Source organism: Solanum verrucosum, unplaced genomic scaffold (genome assembly GCF_900185275.1).
Source record: "Solanum verrucosum unplaced genomic scaffold, falcon-dt-bn FXZP01000047.1, whole genome shotgun sequence".
NCBI lineage: Eukaryota > Viridiplantae > Streptophyta > Magnoliopsida > Solanales > Solanaceae > Solanum > Solanum verrucosum.
In genome coordinates this window covers 768,592-794,079 of record NW_026020155.1, presented here as the reverse complement: position 1 = coordinate 794,079, position 25,488 = coordinate 768,592, and the positions used below count along the sequence as shown (strand labels likewise).

General features: G+C 33.5%; 2 protein-coding genes and 1 non-coding gene across 3 annotated transcripts; 1 reads left to right on the top strand and 2 right to left on the bottom strand.

Moving 5' to 3' along the window:
- Window positions 1–36: 36 nt before the first annotated feature.
- On the bottom strand, window positions 37–6,346 carry LOC125828235 (probable aminotransferase ACS12). Its single transcript, XM_049507550.1, has 4 exons — window positions 5,736–6,346; window positions 5,485–5,619; window positions 1,171–1,331; window positions 37–1,058 (listed from the first exon to the last, which is right to left on the bottom strand). The coding sequence occupies exons 1-4, from the start codon at window positions 6,198–6,200 to the stop codon at window positions 203–205; spliced, it is 1,617 nt and encodes a 538-aa protein (XP_049363507.1). The 5' UTR covers window positions 6,201–6,346; the 3' UTR covers window positions 37–202.
- A 71-nt stretch (window positions 6,347–6,417) lies between these two features.
- TRNAK-CUU (transfer RNA lysine (anticodon CUU)) lies at window positions 6,418–6,490 on the bottom strand. The gene has a single exon. It is a non-coding gene; the product is annotated as a tRNA-Lys (tRNA).
- A 12,567-nt stretch (window positions 6,491–19,057) lies between these two features.
- On the top strand, window positions 19,058–25,316 carry LOC125828260 (protein TPX2-like). The gene is made up of 16 exons (XM_049507573.1): window positions 19,058–19,396; window positions 19,975–20,130; window positions 20,763–20,883; window positions 21,315–21,423; window positions 22,360–22,410; window positions 22,517–22,614; window positions 22,698–22,776; window positions 22,873–22,935; window positions 23,828–23,886; window positions 24,174–24,249; window positions 24,339–24,404; window positions 24,524–24,586; window positions 24,753–24,818; window positions 24,901–24,945; window positions 25,023–25,099; window positions 25,250–25,316. Exons 1-16 carry the CDS (start codon window positions 19,222–19,224, stop codon window positions 25,314–25,316), a joined length of 1,371 nt encoding a protein of 456 aa, XP_049363530.1. The 5' UTR covers window positions 19,058–19,221.
- Window positions 25,317–25,488: the final 172 nt, after the last annotated feature.

Here is a 25,488-nt window from a genome sequence, read left to right as displayed (position 1 = left end):
CTGTTATCCGTTCTTAATTTAAACTTGTGCAACACGTTTCACATTCTACTGTACAGCTTGGAATTATAATTGGCAACATGAGTGCAACTTTAGTATTAAGTGTCAATGATGCACATATCGAATTCCAAAATAGGGACAGTGCATTCTCAGAAAAAAGATGACATAACTAACACAGCATACACCATTTTAAAGCTATAAACATTTAATCAGCAGGCCTAACTACGTTCAACACTTTACGTATCCGTTCCATAACTACAGGAATGTCCTTTTCTTCTACCGTACTAAAACAACATCTGAACCATCCAGGTTCAATACAATGGCAAGCTGACCCTGGAGTCACGTTTATCTTAGCTACATTCAAGAGCTTCTCCCACAGCTCAAGCTCTCCCTTTTCATTGTAAGGGCAAATCAATCCGCTCATATTAACCCAACAATACAGGCCTGCACTGCTGTTCATGCATTCAATGCCCAATTGTTTTAGACCTGCCACAAATAAGTCAAACACGTTGCGCAATCTCTCTCTGTTTGTTCTCATATAATCCTTGATGAACCCAGCATCTGAAAGCATTGCAACTAATAGGCTCTGTGTTGGTGCTGAAGCGGCACAAAATCTTGTCAACCTTTTAGATGCTGCCACAACATTCTCATTGAAGGAATACAGAACGCCGAGCCTAAACCCTGGCACAGAAAGGTCTTTGGATAATCCATATATTATATGAACCCTGTCCCTGTCAGGATCCTCTTCATCAAGAATTTCAGCAATGCTTACAAACTCTTTACCACCATAATTAGATCCAGCAAATATTTCATCTGATATTACATGGAGGTTCTTCTCCCTCGCAAAATCTAAGATTCCACATAGCGTTTCCCTACTCATAATGCTCCCTACAGGGTTAGACGGGTTTGAGATAAGTATTCCACGGACCTTTTGCCCTCGCTTTCTTGCATGACTAAATGCTTGATCAAGAGCTGTTATGTCCACCATGAAAGCATCGGAGCTACGACAGTGAACATGTATAAGATCTACACCAGTTCTCCATCTTATGTCCCTATCAAAGCTGCAGACAGAATCTAGTTACACACGAGCTGCACAGCACTGGTGTGCATACTGGAGGAGATAGAAAAGGACAATGTGACATTATATTAAATCAGGTTGAAATTAGAAATTACCCAGGATAATAGGGGGTTGGAACAAGCAAAGCATTCCCATGGTCAGCCAAACAAAAGCACAGAACCTCAATGGCCGGAGTTGCACCTGATGTTAACACCATTCGAGATGGATCAAATGACACTTTTTCTCCCATGACCTGAGACATGAAGCCTGCCATGGCCTACAAAATTAAGATTACAATGTTACAATATATCATTTATAAGAAATAGCTGATAGAGGTGATTTAATTAGACGTTAAAACAAATAATAGTGCCCGAGAGATACCCTATTAGACAGCAGGCGAATTAAATTGCTAAGAGACTGAAACTACAATAGGTGGACTGTAAAGAACAAATTACATGGATATCAACAACACTAGTATACTCTAAATCCCAAAGAAAAAATTAGGTGAACTCCTGGAAGATCAGAACCAGATTAGAGTAATCTGAAAGTCTCGTTTTAATCTCTTTTTTTAAAAATAACTGTGGTTTCCAGGCTAGCTTGCGTGCACCTTGACTAATTCCACGGGTTACCTGCCTCAATTTAATCTTCTTTTCATTGATGAAGTCACATTTTCGCAGACAAGAAATTGCTAAATTAAGATGCCTGGATTTGGATCGCTGAAGAATCTTAGAAATTCAAAAGAGAAGCATACAGTACAAATTAGGTGTGGTACAAAGTCCTGATCTATTGAAGACGATGTTGTCAAAAGCGAAAAGCATAGATTTGCATCAAGGGATGCTGAAATTTTAAGAACAAAGTGCACTTAAAACTTGCACCTTAGTGGAGAAAGACGTAGAGTAAGGTGGGAAAAAAGAAACACATGTGTAACACAACAAAAAACAACTATAAATGCAAACAACAGATACATGGGGGAAAATGGTTACTACATTTAATAAGGTATAGGGAGTCAAAACCATGCAATCAAGTTCAAAAACTATTTTGGACTTTTTGATCCAGAAGCAAGTGCAATTCTGTTTTTTTTTTTGGGATAAAGTACACAATATTATTGACCCCCTCCCCTCCCCCAATATATAGGCGGTATATATATATCCATCAAATTGGGTGAAAACCCATGTATACAAGCAGTATATCTATAAAACAATCTATAATCTAGTTTTTCTTTTCTTAATACAACATACCAAGTGTAATCCCACAAGTGCGGTACTTTTCTATTCTTAATCACTATCATATTTATCCAGAATATCTGTTAGCTGTATATGCTGTTTTGCTAGCTCTATTTATTGATCAGCATCAACCTCTTCAAGACAGAGACCATGAGAATGCTTCAAAGCGTCAGTGTCTATGCCAAAGAGTTGCTTCCGCAATGGCCAATGTGAAGTACTCAGACTGAGTTTACACCAAACTTCAAGGTTTAAACGTGCCTTTAGTGATGCTGGTTAATACCCCTTCCTCCCAAAATACTTGTCCTATTTCTTTTTTTCAGGTTGTCCCAAAATGTGGCCCAATAACAATAACCACGCCTTAATCCCAAACAAGTTGTTAGCTATATGAATCCTCACAGACCGTGTTTCTCCATTTAAGTTCAACTCATGCCATCATCGTACCAAACAAAAATGGAAGTGAAAATAAGCTAAATATTTTTTAAAAGAATCTCTATATTTTTTACACGCATATAAATATGTTTAGTATAAGATCAAAATATTCCAAGGAAAGCAAAATGTGTCCCCACTCTCTTTAAATAGAAAATTTTATACATTTTAAAAACTAGAAAAAGTTGTGTAACCCTCTTTCACTCTGTTTAAATATCATTCTGCCCTCAACTTCTTTTTCCTTGACACAAAAGTCAATGTGGAACCACAAAACAACAACATACACTGTGTAAACCCACAAGTGGGGTTTGGGGAGGGTAGAGTGTACACATACCTTACCCCTACCTTGGGAGGTAGAGAGGTTGTTTCTCCTAATTGGTAATTTTGAATTTCTCTTAATAAATATAAGACATAAAAAAATACACAACCAAATTGACAAAGGATAGAGGAAATAACAGAAATATCAATTTTTTAGGCAAAACCAGAACCTATGGCCTCAGGTCATCCCAATCCTCCCTGTTCCAGAGCAAAACAAAAAAAAAATACTTTACTTGTAAACATGGGTATATCAAAAATTTATTAGCCCAACCTGGAAAGTTTTTTCTTTATACACTTCTAAAGATTTTTCCGGTCAAATTCAATGATTATAAGCTGAAGATAACTTAAAAAATATTGGGCATCGGATAATGCTCCCTAGCTAAGAAGCATGTTCTAAATTTATGACAGTGCTCTGACTTCATACCATGTCAAATACTGATATTCGATGGTCACGACCTGTTGCATCTCAATATTGTTTTAGTGTTTGGACTCATTTCATTAAATTTGGACACTAATGACTTGCCAATTACTCCTCAACTTCAACCATTTGGGGCTATGGCACAATAACAGAAAGTAGCAATGAGGCATTCTATGTATTATGACTAATAACGAAAAATTACAAATTTAAAACCCCTGAACCACTAGGAGAACTAGACATAATTGACCAAATGCCTCCAACCCAAAGTACCATATGTTGGTAGTCTTTTACATTTTTATAGTGTTACGTTAATTTTAAAATATTTGCTCTATGTAACATTGGTGCCATTTTTTGATAGAGTATGTAACTGACATTTGTACTTTTTGACTTAATTAAGATGCTTCTTTTGGTGTTTATGAATGTCTCATGCCCTTTTGAGGTTGAACGATCAAAGTTGCCTCTTTGGAAGAAGACACAACAATTCTAGAACTTGTACTGAATAGGAGCTTTTAGAGGCAAAATTTGACATCAGTGCTTGATGTGCCATTGACGTTGAAAGCTATTTTGGGATGTATGTGTGAGGAAATGGACCTCGGATCTACCTCAATCCCTAAAGTCTCATGCAGATAGGACTATCTAAGACCATATAATGAGACTATAACACATTTGCTCAACCAACGCGGAACTTAACACTCAGAAATGCGCAGGATTAGAAAACTGGTGGTGGGAGGAGCATGGATAACATAACGCGGGATCTAACATTGAAAAACACAACAACCAGGATCGATGAGCCTGGCTATGATACCATGTGAAGAAATAGATCTTGGATCTAACTCAATAGTCAACCTTAAAAGCTAGTCCATGAGGGAGGATTGTCCAAGACAATATAAGGAGAGCACAAGTCATTCGCTTCAACCAATGTTATGCTTCCACAAAAACTTATAAACTACGTTCTACAATTGTCAATTGACCATAGAATCTAGAAATTAACTAGATATACTCTACAACATTTGCACTTCAAAAAGTAACTTGGAAACAAGTACTAATGAATAGTTGTTTAAAGTTTTTTTTTTTTTTGAGAAGTTATTTGTCGTACCAAAACAACAAGGTAAATTTTCTTTTCATGTTTTGTGATCTTAGAGGCTAGAGCAACACAGGTTCGATAGACTATAAGACTGGTGCCTAGATTTTCAACAAAACATGCATATTCAGTAGCCATCTATTCCTTATTTTTCCTCATCGAGTTGCATTCTTAGGACTAGCCAATTGTGTTCAAGAATAACAGTTTTATTTAATGAATGCACTAGTTATTTCATGAAAAAAATTGGTTAACAAGCAAACGAAGTAATAACTGTAAGTATGCCATATATTGAAAATCAAACAGTAAGAAATACCATAGAAAATTAAAATATGAAAGAGGAAGAAACTAGACGATACAAAGACATGCATTTATTCATTTATCCTACAAGAAAGGGAAGTCTATTAATTCATCTTGACTGGACTGCGAAGATAAGTACCATTAATTGCTGGCCAGTCGCTTGTATACAAACTAATTTATTGTACTAATAGTATAAATGGAGTAAAAACAATTAAAAGTGATGAAAAACACAAGTAAGACCTTCCATAATTATTTTTAGTTCTATGATAGGAAGCGAATACAAATGGTTCCAGTTTCCCGTGTTTGAGAGCTAAAGCACGGTCAAATGTTCTCTTTGAAGAAATTAGTTTCCACAAAAAGAAGGAAAACAACTCAGATACATAACAAGAATGATAATTACTATGCCAAGAAGTTGGGATTAAGGAATAAATCATTTTCCACCTGACTCCTACTTGTATCACTTGCTCCTATCAAAGCGTAAGCATCTCAGCAAACACCATTTCCCATTCCCCACCTCATCCTTCATTTATTATGCTGAAGAGAACTCATGCCATACCAAGTAGGCATTACAGCAAGAACTCTCACTGTACTGAGGAGCAAGTTCCAGTAGAAAAACGAAATGAACTAAAATGCATTACCAATTTTTTTCAGATTTAAAATGCATTACCACTTTCAGCTCAGCCAATCCATCAAATGGCTGGTATGTAAGAATTCCATTGATATTCAATCCATCACCGCCACTTCCAAGCGTGGAACCGTTCACATTGCTTGAAATCCACTTCTCAATCAAATCTAGCGACAACTTCAAGCAAATACAGAAGAAGAAATACATTGTAAAATCAGTGATTCCAGTACAGAAAGAAGAAATGAACGCATAAATTAGCAGACTTTTACAACAGCAAAAATCACAGACTATACCCTGTTTTCCGCAATTCCGAGATCAATAACACCATCGGGATTATCCAATTTATCGTACGGATCCGCTCGGAACCTATCCATTCCAATGTAGTAAGGGGAATCATTCGGTGCAGCAACCAAACTAGCCCTTGAAGACAAGAAGACACGGCCAACAGAACCACGAGTTGACAAATTTAAACGTGAAGACGAGCGTTGTAACTCGGAGAGGTTTGGCGATGACGTGGACGGTGACGGAGGATTAGAAGAAGACGGGGTAGTACGGTGTCGTTTTAAGTAGAACTGGAGGAAGTAGAAAAGTGCACAAGGAATGAGTGAGCCTAAAATAAGGCCGCCTCTGCCTTGAACTACACCTTGTAAGGGCACAACGAGCCTCATGCCTGAAGTCCCTCCACTGTCCCCCGGAGATGCTTTTCCGGTATCGTTTTCGTTGTCCAAATTAGGTTTCAATTGACCGGTCGAGGTCATATGAGCCGCCGGATGCGACGGCGGAAAATGTGGCGATGTTGTCGCCGGAAGGGTATCAGGGGTTTCAGCTTTGCGGCTCTTTTCAAGTTTAGTTTACTTTGTTTGGCTGCCCAGGGAAGATAGGATTCTGTTGATGAGTGACGACGAATTGTCCGAAATGCCCTCCATCGAGTAAAAAAGAAACAAAAATTGATTTTATTCGTTAAAAAAAATAATTCGCCCACCGTGGGGCTCGAACCCACGACCACAAGGTTAAGAGCCTTGCGCTCTACCAACTGAGCTAGACGGGCTTATTTGTTTAATTTCATTTACTAAGTTATTTTATTCCTGTTTTTATGTCAAGTAACTATTTATAAATTACGTATTTTGGTGGCTGGTTAGGAAGAAATTATTAATGTATAAAAACTAGCATAATTAATATTATGTTCGGTAGTCTTTTAGTTGTTTTGTGTAAAATTTAACATATTAAGGGGTCATTTTGTATAAAGATTAATAATGCAAAGATTAGTAACGTACGTAGGGTTTATTTTTATCAAGTGTTTGGTTCATTGTTTCTCACCTCATCTTATGTTTGGATTAAAACTCTATGAAAAGCTTATTTCCAATTATACCCTTGAATTATTATGTAATTGGGTTTATTATGTAATTGGATCGAGGTAGATAATTGCTGGACAATATTATTTTTTATGGTCTTCTAACTAGCTATGAGAAGAACAATTTTGTTGTCTTGTTTGCTATCTTTTCACTTGAATTATTTGAGGATAAATAATTGTCATCTTAATAAATTGATCACTCACAAAATGTCAATTTTCAATTTAAAAAACATAAACCATCTACTTTTAAAATCGAAAAGACGGTCAACAGTGATAAAATTAAATAAACCATCTACATTTACACATAAAATTACAAGTTGTATTTTTAATATGTATGTAATTTTTTAAATTGTTCAAAATACAAATAATTATATATATGATACATTCAATTAAGATAACAAATGTCATGTAGTGATATATTTGCCTTTTTAATTAGTAAATGTTAAACAACTCAAGTTTCAAATATTGATTTGTATTGAATTTATTTAGTAACAAACAACTCTCTCAAAATAATTTGTAAGCTAATTTATTTAAATAAATTTACTAGTACAAATATAAAACATAAAATCAAGAAATCAAATAAAATAATTAAAATATTTTGAGGGATATTTTTATCTTTACATAAACTTATTCATGGTGTTATATCATATGTGCTACTAATACCTCCAAATGGAAGGTATTAGTAATACATCCTATAATATCAATTACCATATTGGATGTTTAACTAATCCATGGATTAGTTATACATAGGCCCAAATTCCTATCAAACATAGTATTAAATAATATCATACATAATACATGGAATATTTCTTCTAATGCGGCCTATCAAACGTTCCTTAAGTACGCGTTTGTTAATGTTGAAATAACTATAAGTTCAATTTATAAACTATTTTATGTAGGATAGAAGTAGTGGAGGAGCCAAAAAAAATTATTAAAGGGTGTCAAAATATTAAAAGTAGACGCATATAAAAAAATATATATGGGAAGTCAAAATATATAACCTATAAAATACATCAAGATAAAATTTTAACATATAGCTAACACTACAAAAAAATCAGCATTTAGCGACAAACGAAATTCGTCGCTAATCGATGAAATTCCGTCGCTATATCGGATTAGTGACGGATTAGCGACGGATTGTCAGTTGTTACTATTTTTCTCGTTAATAATCTCTTAGTGACGAAAAAATGAGTTTTGTCGCAAGTTTAGCGACGTCTTAGAGACGAACGATATTTGTTGCCACATTTTAGTGACGAATTAATCCGTCGTTATACTTATATAATTCGTTGAAAATTTCATAATTTATTTCGTCACTTTGGATAACTTCGCGACGGAGTGTCGGTCACTAATCTGTCGCAAAATATTCTGCACATTTTCCACTTAAAAGTTCGTCGCTATTCCGTCACCAATATTTTTTTTATAGAAACGATCAAATCATCATTAAATTTGTTGCTAAAAAAATTCTTTTAAAATAATTTTATTTATTTATTTTAAATCTACACTGCCAAAATAAATTAAATGACAATTATTAAATACCCCTAAAATAACCAACATTCACATGAAATAATACTTAGACTGTTCAAAATATGTAGATAGCAAAATTCAAATCACATATTTTAGTTCAAAACATCAAAAGCAATGTATCAACTATTCTTAAAAGCAGCTACATTCATAAACTATTGTTACTGCACAATTTATAATTTCCAAAACAACAGACAATATCAAAAGTTAAAACTGCAGGGGACTATGGGATAGAATCGTTGTCACTTGAAACTAAGGGATCAACCTCATTAGTAGTAACAGGAGGAGGCACTATGGGGGTCAAAGGTGACGGATTGTCAACGGGAGTAATCATTTCTTGTACCAACTCCATAATAACATGAAGAAAATGACTAGTAAGTGCAGGAAGCATTTCCTTTACAAATTCATCCATATTTGTTGTTGATGCTGATTGAGAAACTGAAGGTCGTACAGATGATGAGCCACAAAGCTTATGCTTGTAGTAATTTTTCACTTCAGATCCAAGACCGTATATTCTTCTCTTCTTTTCTGCGCCCGCAACTTGGTAATATGCTTCAGATTGATCAATATCAGATTGAGATGCCATTTTTTCCTGTAAGATCTCTTCATATGTTTCTAGTAATAAATAGAGGTAAAGAGAGGGCATTAAAGATTAGGAAAAAAATTATATTGGTCAACTATGTAAGTTTCTAAAGAATAGGAAACCACACACTTTACATTTGTCAGAGCGGCATGTCTAACCCAAGACAACCTATGCAAAAGAACTCACACTGGTGTTATTTGTGTCAGCAAAACTCAGCAAGTATTAACCATGTCCTTCTACACTGCAGTTACTACTGAAGCTTGGAACTTCTTCCTTACAGCTTTTGGATTGTAATAGGTCATGCCTCAGACAGTGAAGCAAGCATATGAAAGTTGGTATTTTTGGAGAGTTGATAAAATCATCAGAAAGATTTGAGGAATGGTCCCATCAGTCATCTTTTGGTATTTATGGACAGAAAGCAACACCAGATGTTTTGCTAGCACAAAAACTCAAACCTCTTATCTAAAGTCTTACTATTTAGCTAATTTGTTTAGCTGGAATGCCCTACCCCTGTAACTAATGCAGATACTTTAGTGGATTTTATATGCTCTTTATCACTAAGCTAAGATTTTTTTGTAATGAATTAAGCAAAGGTGCAAGTCATCTAGGCTTACCATCTAACAAGTACTACTTTACCATCTAAGATTTTTAAAGCAAATAAACAAGGAAAATCATTACTTGGAAATGCAGAAAATACATAACCTTTTAAGTTGATTGCAGTACATTTAACTTGAAGATACTTACAGTCAATGAGTTGATTACTTATAGTTGTGATTTGTTTCACTATCAAAGATGGTGAACTTTAACATCAATACACAAATAGATCCTTAGTCAATCACTTGCCACTTAACCTTCCAGTACACATATAGCATGTTAAATGACCCTCACTTTTTAACCAAGTTGCATAGTAAGTTAACCAAGTTGCATATTAAGCTAACCAAGTTGCATATTAAGCTTGATAGTTCTAGAGTTAGGTGAGAACTGAGAACTCTACTCTGTCCAGATAGTCAAAAATACATGGTACAACTATATATTGGTCTCCAACAAACACATAAGGAGACAAGTAACAAAGTAGATATAGACACCAAACAAGGCAACAAGGAAGGGCAACAAACACATAGCTGGGACAGTAGCTTTGATTCCACTTCTTTGGACATCAAAAAAATAAAAAATAGGTATGCCACATCAAATCAACACATCTTCAAGTACTAGAAATAACATCTAACTGTCTTCTTGTATTTCCAGTCAAGATCCCCTTCTAATGAGAATTGACATGTATATTTTTAGATAGGTTTCAAAGTTTTGAACTTACATGGACAATTCGAGAACGCCCATCAACAAAAGACTTTCCATCATGACCATGCGTATGTGCCTGCAAATGTAACTCGGCTAGTGTTGGATCCCTACCTTTTTAATAGTCTGTATAGAAGATAAATCACTTTTAGATACAATCATATTTATTGTGTTATGTGTATTTAAAATACAAGTGTTTATATTAGAAAACATGATGTTACTTATATAATTTGTGAAATATATACTTACAAGTCTCTTGCGATATTCTCCAATTGAAATAGAGCCACCCGTGTGAGTCCCAGCAGCAATTTCATGGCCACCACGACAATTCTTTGAATTTGTTTCTGACTTTTTAATAGACTCATCAGTTCCCCAAAGTTGCATCCATCTTTCCCACACATGCTCAGGTACATAACCTGGCCTAATTCCTCCCCCTTTTATTTTAGAAATGAAATTCTTGTATTTTATTGTTGCCTTAGCCAACTAGTGTCTTTTCACTTCACTTTCACTAATGGAAACATCCCAATAGAATTTTTTCTGAAATAAATTTTAAAAGTAATACATTAATATCCTATCTATAAATGTGAATATACTTTCCAAATTCACTTACGATGAAAAGTCATACCTTGAATTCTCCAAAATAACCATCTTTACATCATTTGAAACACTTCTCCAATTGATTCCATTGGGATCAACTTCACTTCTAAAAGACTTGGTTATGAAACTAGAGCATGTTATAGAAGGTTCCAACCTGTGTAAATCAAAAGTAATATTAGTATCTGACATTATATATTTAAGTTCTAATAGAAAGAATACTCAGATTATATTAGGCTACCAAATTTCCAGATCCATCAATTGTTCACTATATTAGTTGAATTGAAACAATCTAACACTATCGACATGTTTACATGACAAAAATTTATGAGGATATAAACAAAGAGTGGACTAACCCTGTAGAAGTTAGAAAAATATGGGTCCGTGTGTGGCTATTACTAGAATCACCTTCAGCAATTGTGTTTCTATAACCTGTTGGGTTGCTTTGAGTGGATATATCACCTTCAACAGTTGGGTTGCTTTTAGTGGATATATCACCTTCAGCAGTTGGGTTGCCATGACATGTTGGGATGCTCTGAGTAGACAGATCCCGAGCTATTGAATTACTCTGATTTTGTGTAACTAGAGGTGTCTCAAATATGGTTGGGGTGTTAATTTGAGTTGATGCATCAATGATTGGGGTACCACCTTGGTTAGGAGAAACTATAGTGGGCATTGGAATAGTTGGCATGCTTACGTGAATAGCAGGATTACTCCTACCTAAGGACTTGCCACGACCTCTACCTCGAGCCATACCTAAAAATAAATATAACAGTGTAGTTAGACCATCACTAGTACAAAATAAAATTAAGCATAACTCATAATAATTATAAGAAGTATTGCAACAACAGAACCTAGAGAGAAACATTTATCATTACTGTAAATCAAATTAAGCTACCTTGCTAAAGTATTTTCCAATCAAGTGAAAGTGTGCTAAAATATTAAAAATGCCTCTAAAAGAGCTAGCAGATCAACTGGAACAAATTATGCCTGCAAATATAGGAGTGAAACAGTTAGCATTGCGTTTAACCATATGGAGAAGAGATCATATAAGAAAAGAAACAAATTAGTAAACTGGAGAAGCCTTTTAAGAAACTGAAATATTGAATACCATCAGATCACGTGCTTCTGATAGGACACTAAACCTGATGGTTATATTAACACAACAAATAGATATATTTAAAGTTAAAAATAATAAATAGAACACACATGATTAAAATTCAAAAGTTACATGTATTAGTCATCCTAAATTGAAAAGCAAAAACTAAACAAATGATAATATTTGGAGAAAAATTAAATAAAACAAAATACGGTGAAGATACAATAGCAGATTATCAAACACTAGTCACTATCTATGTCTTCTTCAAACTCCTCGTCTTCGTCTTCGTCCTCATCCTCCTCAGTTTCCTCGCTTTCATATTCATCGTCTGTGAATTCTATTTGGATTTCATGATGCCCTTGCAATAAACCATCATTAATGGGTTCATCCATTTCCATAACATCTCCATTTGGATCATTTAAGGGTATATTTTCATCAATGAAAACTTTCATATCTATCTCGTGGACTTCAACTTCTTCAACTTGGAATGGAACATTCAGTTCTGAAGTTGTCGCCACTTCCTCATCTGGTAGTTCAATAACATTTCAAGGTTTGACCTTCAATACAGCTACCCAATCATCCTTGTCCTTTTTCTTGCTCGGATAAGGCACATAGCACACTTGAGTTGCTTGCATTGCAAGAATAAAATGTTCATATTTTTTATATCGACGACGATGATTAATATCAATCAATTTAACTGATTATGCTTTTTGACACCAACATCCATAGTTGGGTCAAACCATTCACATTTGAATAACACAGTTTGCTTCAAAGGTGCTTCACGGTATTCCACTTGTATAATCTCTTTTATCCGTCCATAATAATCACCACAATTTGAATCTGAGATACAAACTCCACTATTCATTGTTGATCTTGCGCTACCATGACATTCTGTGTGAAATTTGTATCCATTAACAAAATAAACAGAATGACATGTAGCGCCTATCAATGGTCCACGAGCAAGACTACGCAAGAACTTATTCTCAATGGGATTACATCGGACCTATTTTAAAAAATTGTAAGACTTAGTTAAGTTTCAGAAGTTAATTTAAGTACATTATCGTATAGAAGATAATATCTGTGAAACCTTACAAATTCTTTGAACCATGTAGAGAAATTTGCTTCAAGGCTCTCGTCTAGTTGACCCTGAGATAGATTTGGAAATTCTTCTTGCAAACGTTGCATGAACATACTTCATTACAACAAAATAAGTTAAATCTAAAACTCGTGAATAAAGATATGTTATTATTAGTAAGAAAATATCACTAACTTTTGTTACCTCACAAATGGCTCAACCTCCTCCGATTAAAAGGTGTTTCATTGAGTGCATGGCTCCGCCAATGGATAGAAAATGAAATAACTAAAACATGCATAACTATTCGTACATAACTCTAACTAGCAATCGAAAGATATCATTTTTTAAAACTTGTGATTTAAAATAAGTCAAAGACATTCATGTTACTAAAATCATTTTCATTAAAAATTAATTAGTTTTAAAATAAGACTTACAAGAAAGTGTCACAATAAATTATGAGTAACTTTCTTTGGTGGAAAATCTATTAACCCCAAACCATATCCTTCTTCTCTCTTCTTCTACTTTTTGGTCCATTATTAGTGTATTTGTAATTACATACTATATAATTATGTGGATATATAAAAAGAAATAAGTAATGGAATAAAATAAATACTTCCATAAAGCAACAAGACAGAGAGATGTTCAAATATTTCATCCAGATAGACTACATGCACCTAGCATCGATTGAAGTAATTAAAAACACACAACACTAGAATTGGTGTATTTAATTTGTAGTGCCGTTGGGTGGATAACCAAACAGAAAATAAGGAGCCGTGTCTTGGTGTTGGGTCTATATATTTAATTTATCATATAGTATTCATATTGCCTCGCACAATGACGACCACCCTTCAAAGTTAAAAAAATTTAAAATGAAAGCGTGCAGGAGACAGCTCACTAACACTTCCAATACACATGTAATACTGTTTTATGCCAAAAAAAGAAGAAGGTGATGTTATATAGTTATTAGTTACAATTTGATGTAAGACAAACTAGGTATGTAGTTGCGTGTGATGATATGTCATGTTGTCATGCTATGTAAGCATCATTTGGTACATCCTTTTGCAATATGGAAGTTTATATAAAGAGTATCTAGAGCCATGAAGAGGAGTCAAAATAAGAGCTTAGACATAATTGTTCATGATTGATCAAATGAAAACACACGTTAAAAGTTAAAATAAGAGCTTAGGCATCCAAAAAAAAAAAAAAATCGTGAAAAATAACAAACAAACGATTAACAAATGAGAATGGATAGTATCGATATTCATTTTATTTATATGGATATCCATTTTTAGTGGACAATATGATCAATCTTTTAATGATCCAACTCATATTTAACGAATCGGATTGGATGATTACTTGTTTTTAAAAAAAACCATTTTGTCAGCGCAAAAGTGAGCATAATATTGCATGTCAAGTCGCAAGCAGCATATGCAAGCACGCTACATCCCCACAAATAATTAAAACAATTCCTCTTACACTATTGTTGTTTGACAAATTTAAATTTCTATTGATATGACTATCATTTTCAAACATCAAATCTTTATTTTCAACTACAATTACACGAACGAATTTTCAAACTTAGTACAGTTTGATTTTTGGCAATTTGTTACAAAAGCCTACTAAAGTGGTAGCTATTAATTTTATTGATTAATTAATGTCTATAGATGCATGCATCTAAATATAATATAGCCTAGTGTTTTGCTGCTCATTCTCATAGTATTCTTCTACCTTTTGAGGAAGTTCTTTCCAATAAATTTATATGAACGTGTTTTGTAAAAAAATAATTATTATAATAGTGTCTCAATCAAGCTAACAGAAGAAATCATATTTTTTTCCTTTTCTAGGATTTGTAGTTCAAACCTTATTCATGATTCTTAATTCATGGCATTCGATCAATAGGTCGCACACCCTTATTAAATGTTATCGATCAATATAAATCACCTAATACATTTTGAAAGATAATAAAATAATCATGTATCATTGTAGTATTACATGTGTATGTACATGATGCCAAGCTAAATATGTTCAAACTTCAAAAGGTTAATTAATTAAAATAGTTGGCATTTCCAAGCAGAGTTAGCGGTATCACCACATTTTTATATTGCATTTTATCATTGCAAGAATAAATTAAAAAAACTATGCAGTGTACGAAAAGATCAAGAATAAATAGTAGTTCTGGTTTTAATTAACAAGAGTAATGCAAATTAAAGTTATGATTTAACCGGACGAAGAAAAACAAGAAGTGCACGGACTTTAACGTGATAATATTAATATAATAACATACATATATACCTAATTTTGGTGTTATTCTGCATTTTAATATTAGAAATTAAAATATTAAATGTATATGACAATTAATAGGCATAAAGTGAAAAAAATTATGTCCATGACATATTTTCCTCATTATATCTTTACTCTCACGGTTCATTTTTAATTGTTATGTTGCACTTTTTAGAAATCAATTTGACTAATTTTTAAAATTAAATTAGATTATATTAATTCGATATTTTAAACAAAAAATTTAGATATTCAAAAACTATACGAAAAATACTATAAATTTCATTGTTTTGAATATTAATATGATGAAAAATACATCGTAAAATGTTAGTCAAAGTTATTATCGTTTGACTCTAAAAAAAAATTATGACAATTAAAAGTGAACGGAGATAGTAGTAGTTATCCCACTATTCCTCAAATGACTATCCACATTCTTGACATTTTATTTGTGGAAGGAATCCTATACTTGTATAAAGAATATTTTCTTCTTTATGTTAAACGAAAATGTTTTTCAGGTGGAGCTTTGGACTCTTCAACTAAATCAGAGTTATTTGAATTATACGATGTTGTTGGACTGTTGTATCATGGAAAGGGAACAAGTCAAGAGTTATACCGTAGATTATAGTGTAATGGACTTGAATCATTTTTAAAAAAAGCAAGATATCCATATTTCAGCATTAATATTTCTTTATTCATGTTTGTTCTTTTTTTTTTCAACTGTAATCTACAATATACTCACTAATACCTAATGTAATCTCATAAGTTGAATTGGAGACTGAGAGAGTAATGTGTCCATATAGATCGTACCCACGGTAAAAACATCTACCACAGATAGGGATGGCAATGGGGCGGTGCGGGGTGGGGTGGGGCGGGTTGAGCTTAACCCGCAAATTTTTTTTATCCTTCCCGCATAACAATTTTTTTCATTTTCAACCCACCCCGCCCCACATAACTTTTTTAATATTTTCTTTTTCTAATTAAGTTTGATACTAAAAATAAAATTCATAACAATAAATTCTTTTTTTCATTAAGTTTTATTAATTTAATAGGATAGTGACTTAAAAATTTATTTTGAGGGGTCAATTGGAAAACATGTAAGAAATTATATTATTTTTTATTGAACCATTTTCATATATTATCTCGAATATTTTAGTAGATTTATATAAATTATCTTAATAAATAATTATTTATCACTCTTATAACATGTAAAAAGTTAAAATAAAATTTGAACCCACATAAAATCACATATACCCGCAACCCGCCCCGTCCCACATTAATTTTAAGAAAACCCACTTCAACCCGCCCCGCATCCCACCTGCCCCACACAACCTTAAACCCACCCCGCCCCGCATCCGCCCCTCCCCATTGCCATCCCTAGCCGCAGACTCCTCATAATTTTCATCTACCACGTATATTGTATTCTTCAAATACGAATTATCACAATGGACTCTTTGACATGACTCCAAAATTTGAATAATCTTGAAAGGTTATTGCTAATAATTATGATAAAATTTTGACTCTATCCCAAAGACAACTATTGGGAGATTAGTAAATTCTGACATTTTGATTAATTTAGTCCTTATAATTTGTCCTTTGTATATATTTGTGTTGGTTTCATGGTGTCAAATGGCACTTCTTCTGTCTCTGCTGTCTCGCCTCTGTAGATAATGGGATTGAAGTAAGTAATTTGAAATCCAACTCAATGCCAATATTTTAAATATCATGGCACTAATTTTATACTCCCTCCGTCCCATTTTATGTGGCAACATTTGACCAGGCATGGAGTTTAAGAAATAAATGAAGACTTTGAAATGTTTACCAAATTGCCCTTTAAAAAGTAGACTCTTTTTTCTCTCTCCTCATAAATGTATTGGAGTATTATTTTAAGATTAAGTGGGACCAACAAGGATAAAAGAGGAATTATACCTTTATAAACTTACCATATAAGAAAATGTGACATTTTTTTGGGACTGATTAAAAAGGAAATGGTGTCACATAAAATGGGACAGAGGGAGTACTAATTTGTTGAGCAAATCCCTTTACATACGAGTCCATAAAGCTAGTTGGTGATATGGCCGGTGTCCTTTATTATTTATGTCAAATTGATAAATATATATTAGTATGTTTTATATATACATCCATATGTTTATTATTTAATTATAATTGAATTATATGTTTATTCTTACTTTAAGTTTTAACATATCTAATTTGATATACATATTTCGTGGGAATAAGTTCTCCTCCTCTTTCCTTGAGATTTTATAATGTATTTTATACGTGATTGTTTGGTAGAGGGTATTAGAAAAAATAATATATGCATTAGCTTTGTGTATCATTAATTAGTACCTTGTTTGATATTCTTTTCTAACCTATGCATAACTAATTTTTTATTAAGATGTGTATTAATACCATGAATTTCAAGGTATTAACAATGCAATAGTTTTAATGCATGCATTAGCATGATTAGATCCAATTGTCCCTTAAAACCTTTTTTACATTTTTTCCACTATAATAATAGAGGGTATCTTTGTAAATACTCCCTCCGTCCCTATTTACTTGTCCATATTTCCTTTTTTAGTTGTCCCTATTTAGTTGTCCATTTTGACAAATCAAGAAAGGACAACAAATTTTTTCCTATTATACCCTTATTTACACTTCTTGAAAATTGTAAAAGTGTATGTTGTTTCCCTCCAATTTATTTCACTTTAATTCAAATAAGTGGTTGTAATTTTGAAGTGGAAAGTTGTCATAAGGGTAAAATTGTAACTTCACTGTGCTAATCATTGTTGCCTTAATCTGTGTGCCATTTCTAAAGTGGACAACTAAAAAGGGACGGAGGGAGTAGTAATTTTTTTAATGCAATGCATGCATGTCATTTTCAATGCATCAAACCAAACAATGCATACAAATAATTTATGTATAATTAATGCAAGCATAACTAATACATGCATTACTAATTTACTTTATTTTGCATTATTCTTATACACTCTATCAAACGACGCCATAATACTTTTTTTGTCAATTTGCAAGTATTTTCGTATCATTTAAAAAACTAAAAAAAAAGAACTGAAATTGAGCCAAGTGGCAAGAGGGATCAACCTCTTGATCTTATTTCCATTCGAATTGTACTTTAAAGATCAATGTGAGAAATTATGGCAAACAAAAAAAAAAAAGAGAAAAAAGGAGAACGAAAATGAAAAGAAAATAAAGTAGTACTAATATTAAATATTACTTCCTCTATTCCAATTTACAGCAGAATTTTGACAATAATTTATAGTATGTAATTTTAAAGTTGTTGTTTTTTTAAAAAAAATGAAAACTACATAAAAAGTAATATTCCTATAAACTATAAGAGTAATAATTAATAGTTTAAAATATACAATTAAAAAAATATTAATTGATTTTTTTTTCTCAAAATGTACCACCTAAATTGAGATGGGGTGATACTCCTTTTATTTCATATTGTTTGGTTTATTTTGACTTAGACGTACCTTAAGAAAATTTATTAGAAATGATTTTACTAAATTAACCTTATTTATGATATTTTAAAACTCTAAATTTGACTACTATTCCTTAATGTAGTTATGTACTAATACTAAAATTATCTTAATTTATTAAATAAAATAAAAAATAATTTATGAGGGTGTTTTGGTAATTTGTGAGAATTTCCAAAAATAGGACCAGCAAAATTTGAAATATCGGTGATAGCCCATTTTCCAAAGCCTCAACGTATATGGAGTGAGTATCTATAGAAAAGGATGATCACCGCGTCCTGTCTATCTTGCTTCTCTCTTCTCCGCAAAGCATTCACGAGATAATTTCGCCCTCCAATCATTTCTAACTTTCGCATTAAAAGCTTTCACGCTCGAAACCCTCGCGACGTCCGCCATTTCTTTCACGGACCATGTGAACACAGGAGGAGATCAATGATTTCCTCTCAATTTCTCCTTTCATAACTTCCTCTTTATCAATAGTTTATAGAATCAATGGATGAAGAAATGGAGGATTTCATTGTAGAATGTTCGGACGTCGTATTCGAAATCGACTCGGAATATGAGTTTGACGCCTCTAGGTTCTATGATTTCTGCCGGCCGGAATCAACTTCCGAAGCCGAGGAAGCCGAGCGATGGTTTCAAACGGCCAGCACTTATCCGCCTTCTCGTAAGTCATACATAAAAAAAAAAAAAAAAAACCAATTTACATGAGTGTTTAACTGAGTTTCCTTTTTTTTGGTTGATTTTGTGTATGAGTTTGATGATTAAAATTCGCGTTGCAAATTTTGTGTTTCAATAGAGAAACACGAATCGTTTGAGTTGACGTCTGTTTGTGAAAGGTTATTTGTTTAGATTAGATATGTTATTATACTGGATTGGATGATTGTTGTCCTTGAAATCATCTTATTAGACTAGTAGGAAGTTAATCTGAGAATGTTGATGGAATGTAAATTCGTTCTATGTAATTCTTCTGATTCGGTGATTGTGAAATGCAGAAATAAAATGGATAGTTTATAATACAATGCCTGTGGTGGAAGCACAAAGCTTTGGCTTCTCGAATTCCTTTTGTTCATCGTCCTTGTCCTCTTTCACATATGTTTTATCATACAAGGATTTTCATACTATGACCTCATAAGTTTATCTTTATGACAGCTATTATATATATTTTTTGATCAGCTTATCCTGGTTGATTGGTTTATTCACTCTTTCTTTTTTATTTTCCTTGTTTATTTGGTAACTTCTTAGCTCTCATTATCAAGTTAAACCTGGGGAAAGAGATTACAGCAGGAAACTCAAATGGTTGCTCAAGGTTACAAGAAGGGAAAATGGCAAAATCAAAAGGCAACAACTCATACATTCCTGTTGGTTCTGAAGTTTCGCCCTCCAAATCGAAAACTAAAGGTATGTATGCTGGCAGTTTAAAAGTGTCTGGTCTCATTTTTTAACTCACATCAGAACATTCATCTAATGGATCTATCTGCAAGTATTAGAAGAGAAGCTCTGGTCTACTGACTCAAAGTTTGCCTTTTCGTTGTCTGTGTGCTTAAATTGTTATTTGTTCTCTTAAATAAGTTTTGTTGCTAACTTACTTGTGCACTGTAACAACACAAGATTTGAGCTAAAACTTGATATTCTGATTTCATTTTTCCTCTAAACTCCACGGAGATGCTTAGTTAAATTAACCTGTGGACTTTCTTTAACCTAACTTGCAGAAGAAATAATTTCTAAGAATTGTGCATATTCAAGATCAGTCTTTACGCAGGGCGAGTGCTAGTAGTTTCATGGTTAATCGAATTATTATCTTATTGTAATTATCACTTCACCATTCTTTTCTGTTTATATTTTGCAGTTATATTAACTGTCTTAGTGATTTTATTAGGCTTAGTGTCAGTACTCTGTTGACAGTAGATTAAACAGTAGTTATTAGATAATATATGCACATGGTTAACTAGCAAGAGTTCAAAAAAATAATTTCAACATACAGCTTGCAAAACTTCAACAGTATTTAACTGGTTTCCCTTGTACCCCCTCAGGAACTATATCCAAAGGTCAAACGACTCGTGAAATTTGCAAGACAAAGCCAGAGCCAAGATCTTCAACATCAAGAGGTTCAACTTTAATGAAGCCCACGGCTAGTCATTTGGCTAAACAGAAGTATGTAAAAGATGTATATTCTATTTTATTTTCTTGAAGGTTATAATTTTGAAAATTTTAGTTTCTTTTTCATTCCTTCATGTCAGAAATTTTCAGAAACTACAACGACAGCAGTGGCGAATTCAGCATTTTCGCTTAGGGGGGTCGAAAAATAAAAATGTAGTGCCTAGGATTTGACCTTGGAACGTCAAGTAAATTTTAAACCCCTAAACCATTAAGCCAACCTCTTGTCTTGTGTTCAGTGGATTCAAAATCTATATATATACATAAAAACCACTGATTACTTCAGTGACAACATTACTTAAAAGTTGTAGTTCAGGCTCGTGTATGTTTCTGCAGTTCACTTTCACTTTGTTGGCTCTCTTGACTTCTGAAACCAGTTTAAACAATTCTTAATTTTTTCTTTCATTTTCTCTTTCTTCAATTGCCAGGTTTCAAAATGCATCTAACAAGACTGATGTGACAAGCTCAACGAATTCTTTGGCATCCGAAATTATTGCTACCAAAAGGCAAAAGCTAGAAATCGGTTATCTACTTAAGGTGCATGAAGTTATTCAGTTACTGTTTGATGATAGTATTATTTTGTTTTACTCTAGTTGGCTTCTAAGTTTGTATTCCACACATGTATTCCTTAAGCAGCACTGACCCTCATTTCTCTGCCCTCTTTCAGTGTAATGTTTCATCCATCTTACTCTTGCCATAGCAATTTTTTCTTTTATTGATGTATGTCATGTTTAAATAAGAAGACTTATTTGTACTTTTTGTACTCTCTTCTTAGATCTTGAGACAGTGTCTTCTCTATGAACTAATGCTATTTGCCAAAGGACTTAACTGTTTGATCTTTTGGAACTTCGTCTATTCCAGAGAAGTATTTAATTAACTAGGCATTTGGACATGGATTGAGTGGTATTTGAAAAAAAATACTAGTATTTGAAGTTAAGTTATTTAAAAAAAGTATGTGGAAGTACTAGTTGTAGTTATGGCAAGCTATGAACTAAGGAGAACTAAGTTAGAAAGACAAGGATGTAAAGTTATTTTATCAATTTTACTTCACTAACAACATTAAGGTGCTCAACATCATATGTATCTCCAGATAATGAATATGATCATTGATTTTTATGAAATAGACATAATAAAAATTTGTTTTAGGTGAAAACAGTATCCATTTTGCCAATAGGTACTAACCTGGTGAAATTACCTCACTGAGTGCACAAGAGCAGTTTATGCTGAGAAAACAGTGGAAATTAGTTAGTATGACATTTGGTGTAGCATTTACTCTTCAAGATTTTAAAAAATTGGCATGATTTTCATCTCCAAGTAATATAGGTTTAGTGGCATTAGATTTAATTGTGTACATAATTAACGTGTTCAAGTTAGTTTTCTATCTCTAGGATATGTTCACAAAGTATTTCCCATTCCTAAAAGCTGTCAACTGCTAGAAATATTTTTAATTCCTCATTTGATCTTGCAAACCAGATTGCTCACTTGAAGCATCAACGTCTACTATCTCACAAGATATCCAAGAAGGTACTATCTGAAGGATTCTTTGTTGTGGTTTCATATACAGATCATGTTTAAGAACTTCTTATGCATCATTATTTGCAGTTTGAGAGCTTTTATTCTGTTTTGGCAGGATACCTCATCCATCTCTATCTCGGCACATCCCAAATCTAAAGTTACTGTTCCTAGAGAACCTGAACTGGAAACTCTTCAGAGGGCACAAAGGCGAAGGTAGGCTTTTTAGTCTTGGTATACAACTGCTACCAGTACCAGTTGGTAATCAGCTTTTTGGTTTTTCTGATTAAAAGTTTCAGGTGCAACAAGGACTCAAACTCAAGTGAAATCACGAAAGCCAAAACCCAAATGCTTAAATCACAGTCCTTGAACAGAAATGTTGGTATTCCGAGTAGTGCTCTCTTGTGAAAACATTTTAATAGTAATCTCCACATAATCTTTCATCTGAGCCTTGTCTATTTGTGCTTTCTGCAGATCCTCAACACTCCTACATTACCTCCTCTCAGAAAGACTAGAGCTCCGTTGCCTGAGTTTCGTGTAATTAATCACTGCTTTTCCACTGCTCCTTTTTCCACATTGATGTATAATCAATTAAGCTTACTAACTTGGAAAAGAAAACATGTGCATTCCCAATCTCAATCTCCTTAGTGTGTTCTTTAGGTTCTTGAGTTGGATGTGGTGATGCTCAACCTTCACCTTACATAAGACTGTTAGTCTGGGTGTTTTCATATTTTCTCCTATCATCGGAAGTTTAGAAAAGTCACTGGTGTTCCATGCTAATGGTGTTTGTGTGTAGATTCTCTAATTGGTGAGGTAGAATGAATTGGTGCAGATATACATTATTTATAGGAGTCTTTGATTGGGGAGTAAACTGATTCCTTATCTCTTTTTACTAGCATTGGGGTCTTGACTAATTCGCTTGACCTCAATCATTCCACTATTTACCAGCATCCCGCCATCGGTACTTTTACCGGGCAACTCATTTAACTTTTTTGCCTATACTGAGATTTGACCTTCGTCTCCCATGGTCTTACTCCCAATTTCAAACCGCTAGGCCACATCACAGTAAACAAATGTCTCCTTATGAACTACTTGACACTAATTCTAATAAAGTGTAGCTAATCTTGACAAGGAATTATGAAATGCCAATAATGATTTGATTCCACAACCATTTAGCAATCATATCCAGTCTTTGTAGCATTATCCCTATCACACAGAGGCTGTAGGGAAATATTTGAGGACAAACATGTAATTTATGAAGCTAGATGTTATATTTGCTCTTTTTTGCTCTGATTTTTTTGTACTAACTGATGCACTTAAAGTTTATGACTTAATCATCATTGCAACATTTGCATGTGTTCTGCAGCTTTAGTTTCTATGTTTCAGTTGATGGAAGCTAACTCTTCCTTTTCTTTTATGGTTATTGCAGTTATTTAACTCTCTAAATGCCGATTCTGCCGCACAAAATGCTTTAGTGGACTTTAAAAGGTTGGATGGGCTTCTTTACTTCACCAATTGAGTAAACTATATGTGAAAGAACAAAACCAAAACTATGATCTTAATTTTGCATAAAACTGCACAACTATTTTCAGAGATCTCATGAGAAATTCAAAATTCATCTATTTCCTCTTGGAGTAGAAGCATGTAGAATTTTATCATAAAGTTAACATCGCCTTCTTAGTTCACCATATATAATTTAACCTAAAGCATCACAAAGTTCACTTCTTGTATAGCAAATCCAGTTTGTGCTTATACTGTTTTGGGTTGTTTCTCAGACCAAACACTCAAAATGCTGTGAATTCAGGAAAATCTGTTACATCCCTCAAGTCAAGATCACATAAATGTAACAAGGTAGAATATTAGCTGACTTATGTTTGCCTGTTTCGGTCTTTTTGACTTTGACTACGTGGTATATGCTTAAAGATCATGTCTTCATACAGATATTTCCAAGTAGGGAAGATAATGGCATAGGTGAAGACAATGGACAAGAAAGTACATACTCAATGGTAACACATGATTTCGTTGTATACTTTTGCTGGACTTTCCATTAAACGTGTCTCATCCTCTTTGTTAGTTGGTTCTTTTCCTTGTTTCCTGTTTTTAAATTTTTCGTGTATTATCACAGGAATCCAAATCCATACTTGATGAGAAACTTTCGGTGCATCCGCCAATTGAACTGTTTAATAAGGTACTAGTTTCAAAATGATTATGCATGCCATATCGAATTCCTCTGATGGTGTATACTACCAGTTATGCGGTAGCCTGAATGTATCAGACTTATATATATATATATTAGCAACTTACTCATGTCTCAGCTAAAAAATATTCTAATCTTGGTTCCTTTTTAATCCTAGTTGTCCCTTAGATCTGAAAAGGAAACATGTGAAGTGTCTAAGCCAAAAAAGAATCCCTCAGCAAAGGTGACCCTGAGGACTCCTAGAAAAACTTTTTTTTTTTAATTATGCATATGAATTGTTTCTAATACCCACTTTTGTTGTATAGGAGTTGAAGGAGAATACTCCAAATTGTTTGCAGATTAAATTTCGGGTATGAAGAATAGAACGATGCTAGATTCTTTTAACTGTTGACTGCAACTTCTTCTGATTGTTATTTCAATTATACAGAAATGTGTTGGAAAGACAAATCAGTGTGCGGCAGAGAGGGGCAATGACAGGTTTGGACTTCACTCCAGCATGAACAGGTATCCTATTGCTTGAGTTTCATAAATAGGAAAACAGAAAGTCCACAGACGAACTTCTCATCAAGATAGACCTTTTAAGCTAGAGCTTCTTTTGTTTACTTATAGAGTTTTATAAATGGATACTTAAACATATTGCTGGACCCATCTCAGCTTGAGCCATTTGTTTGAAACTAAGTTTGATTTTAATCTGGCTTTTGCACGTCTACGCATGCCTTAGTACTACCAATGGATGTATGTTTCTCTTCTTCTTCTTTTTTTTTTTTTTTTAATCTTTGGATCTAACTTGTACATTGATCTCTCAGGAGCTTGGGAATCCGATGAAAAAATACGCGTGATTGTTGAATTGCTGCAAGTTTCATGGGAGGTAGATCAATCTTCCTAATCCGAGA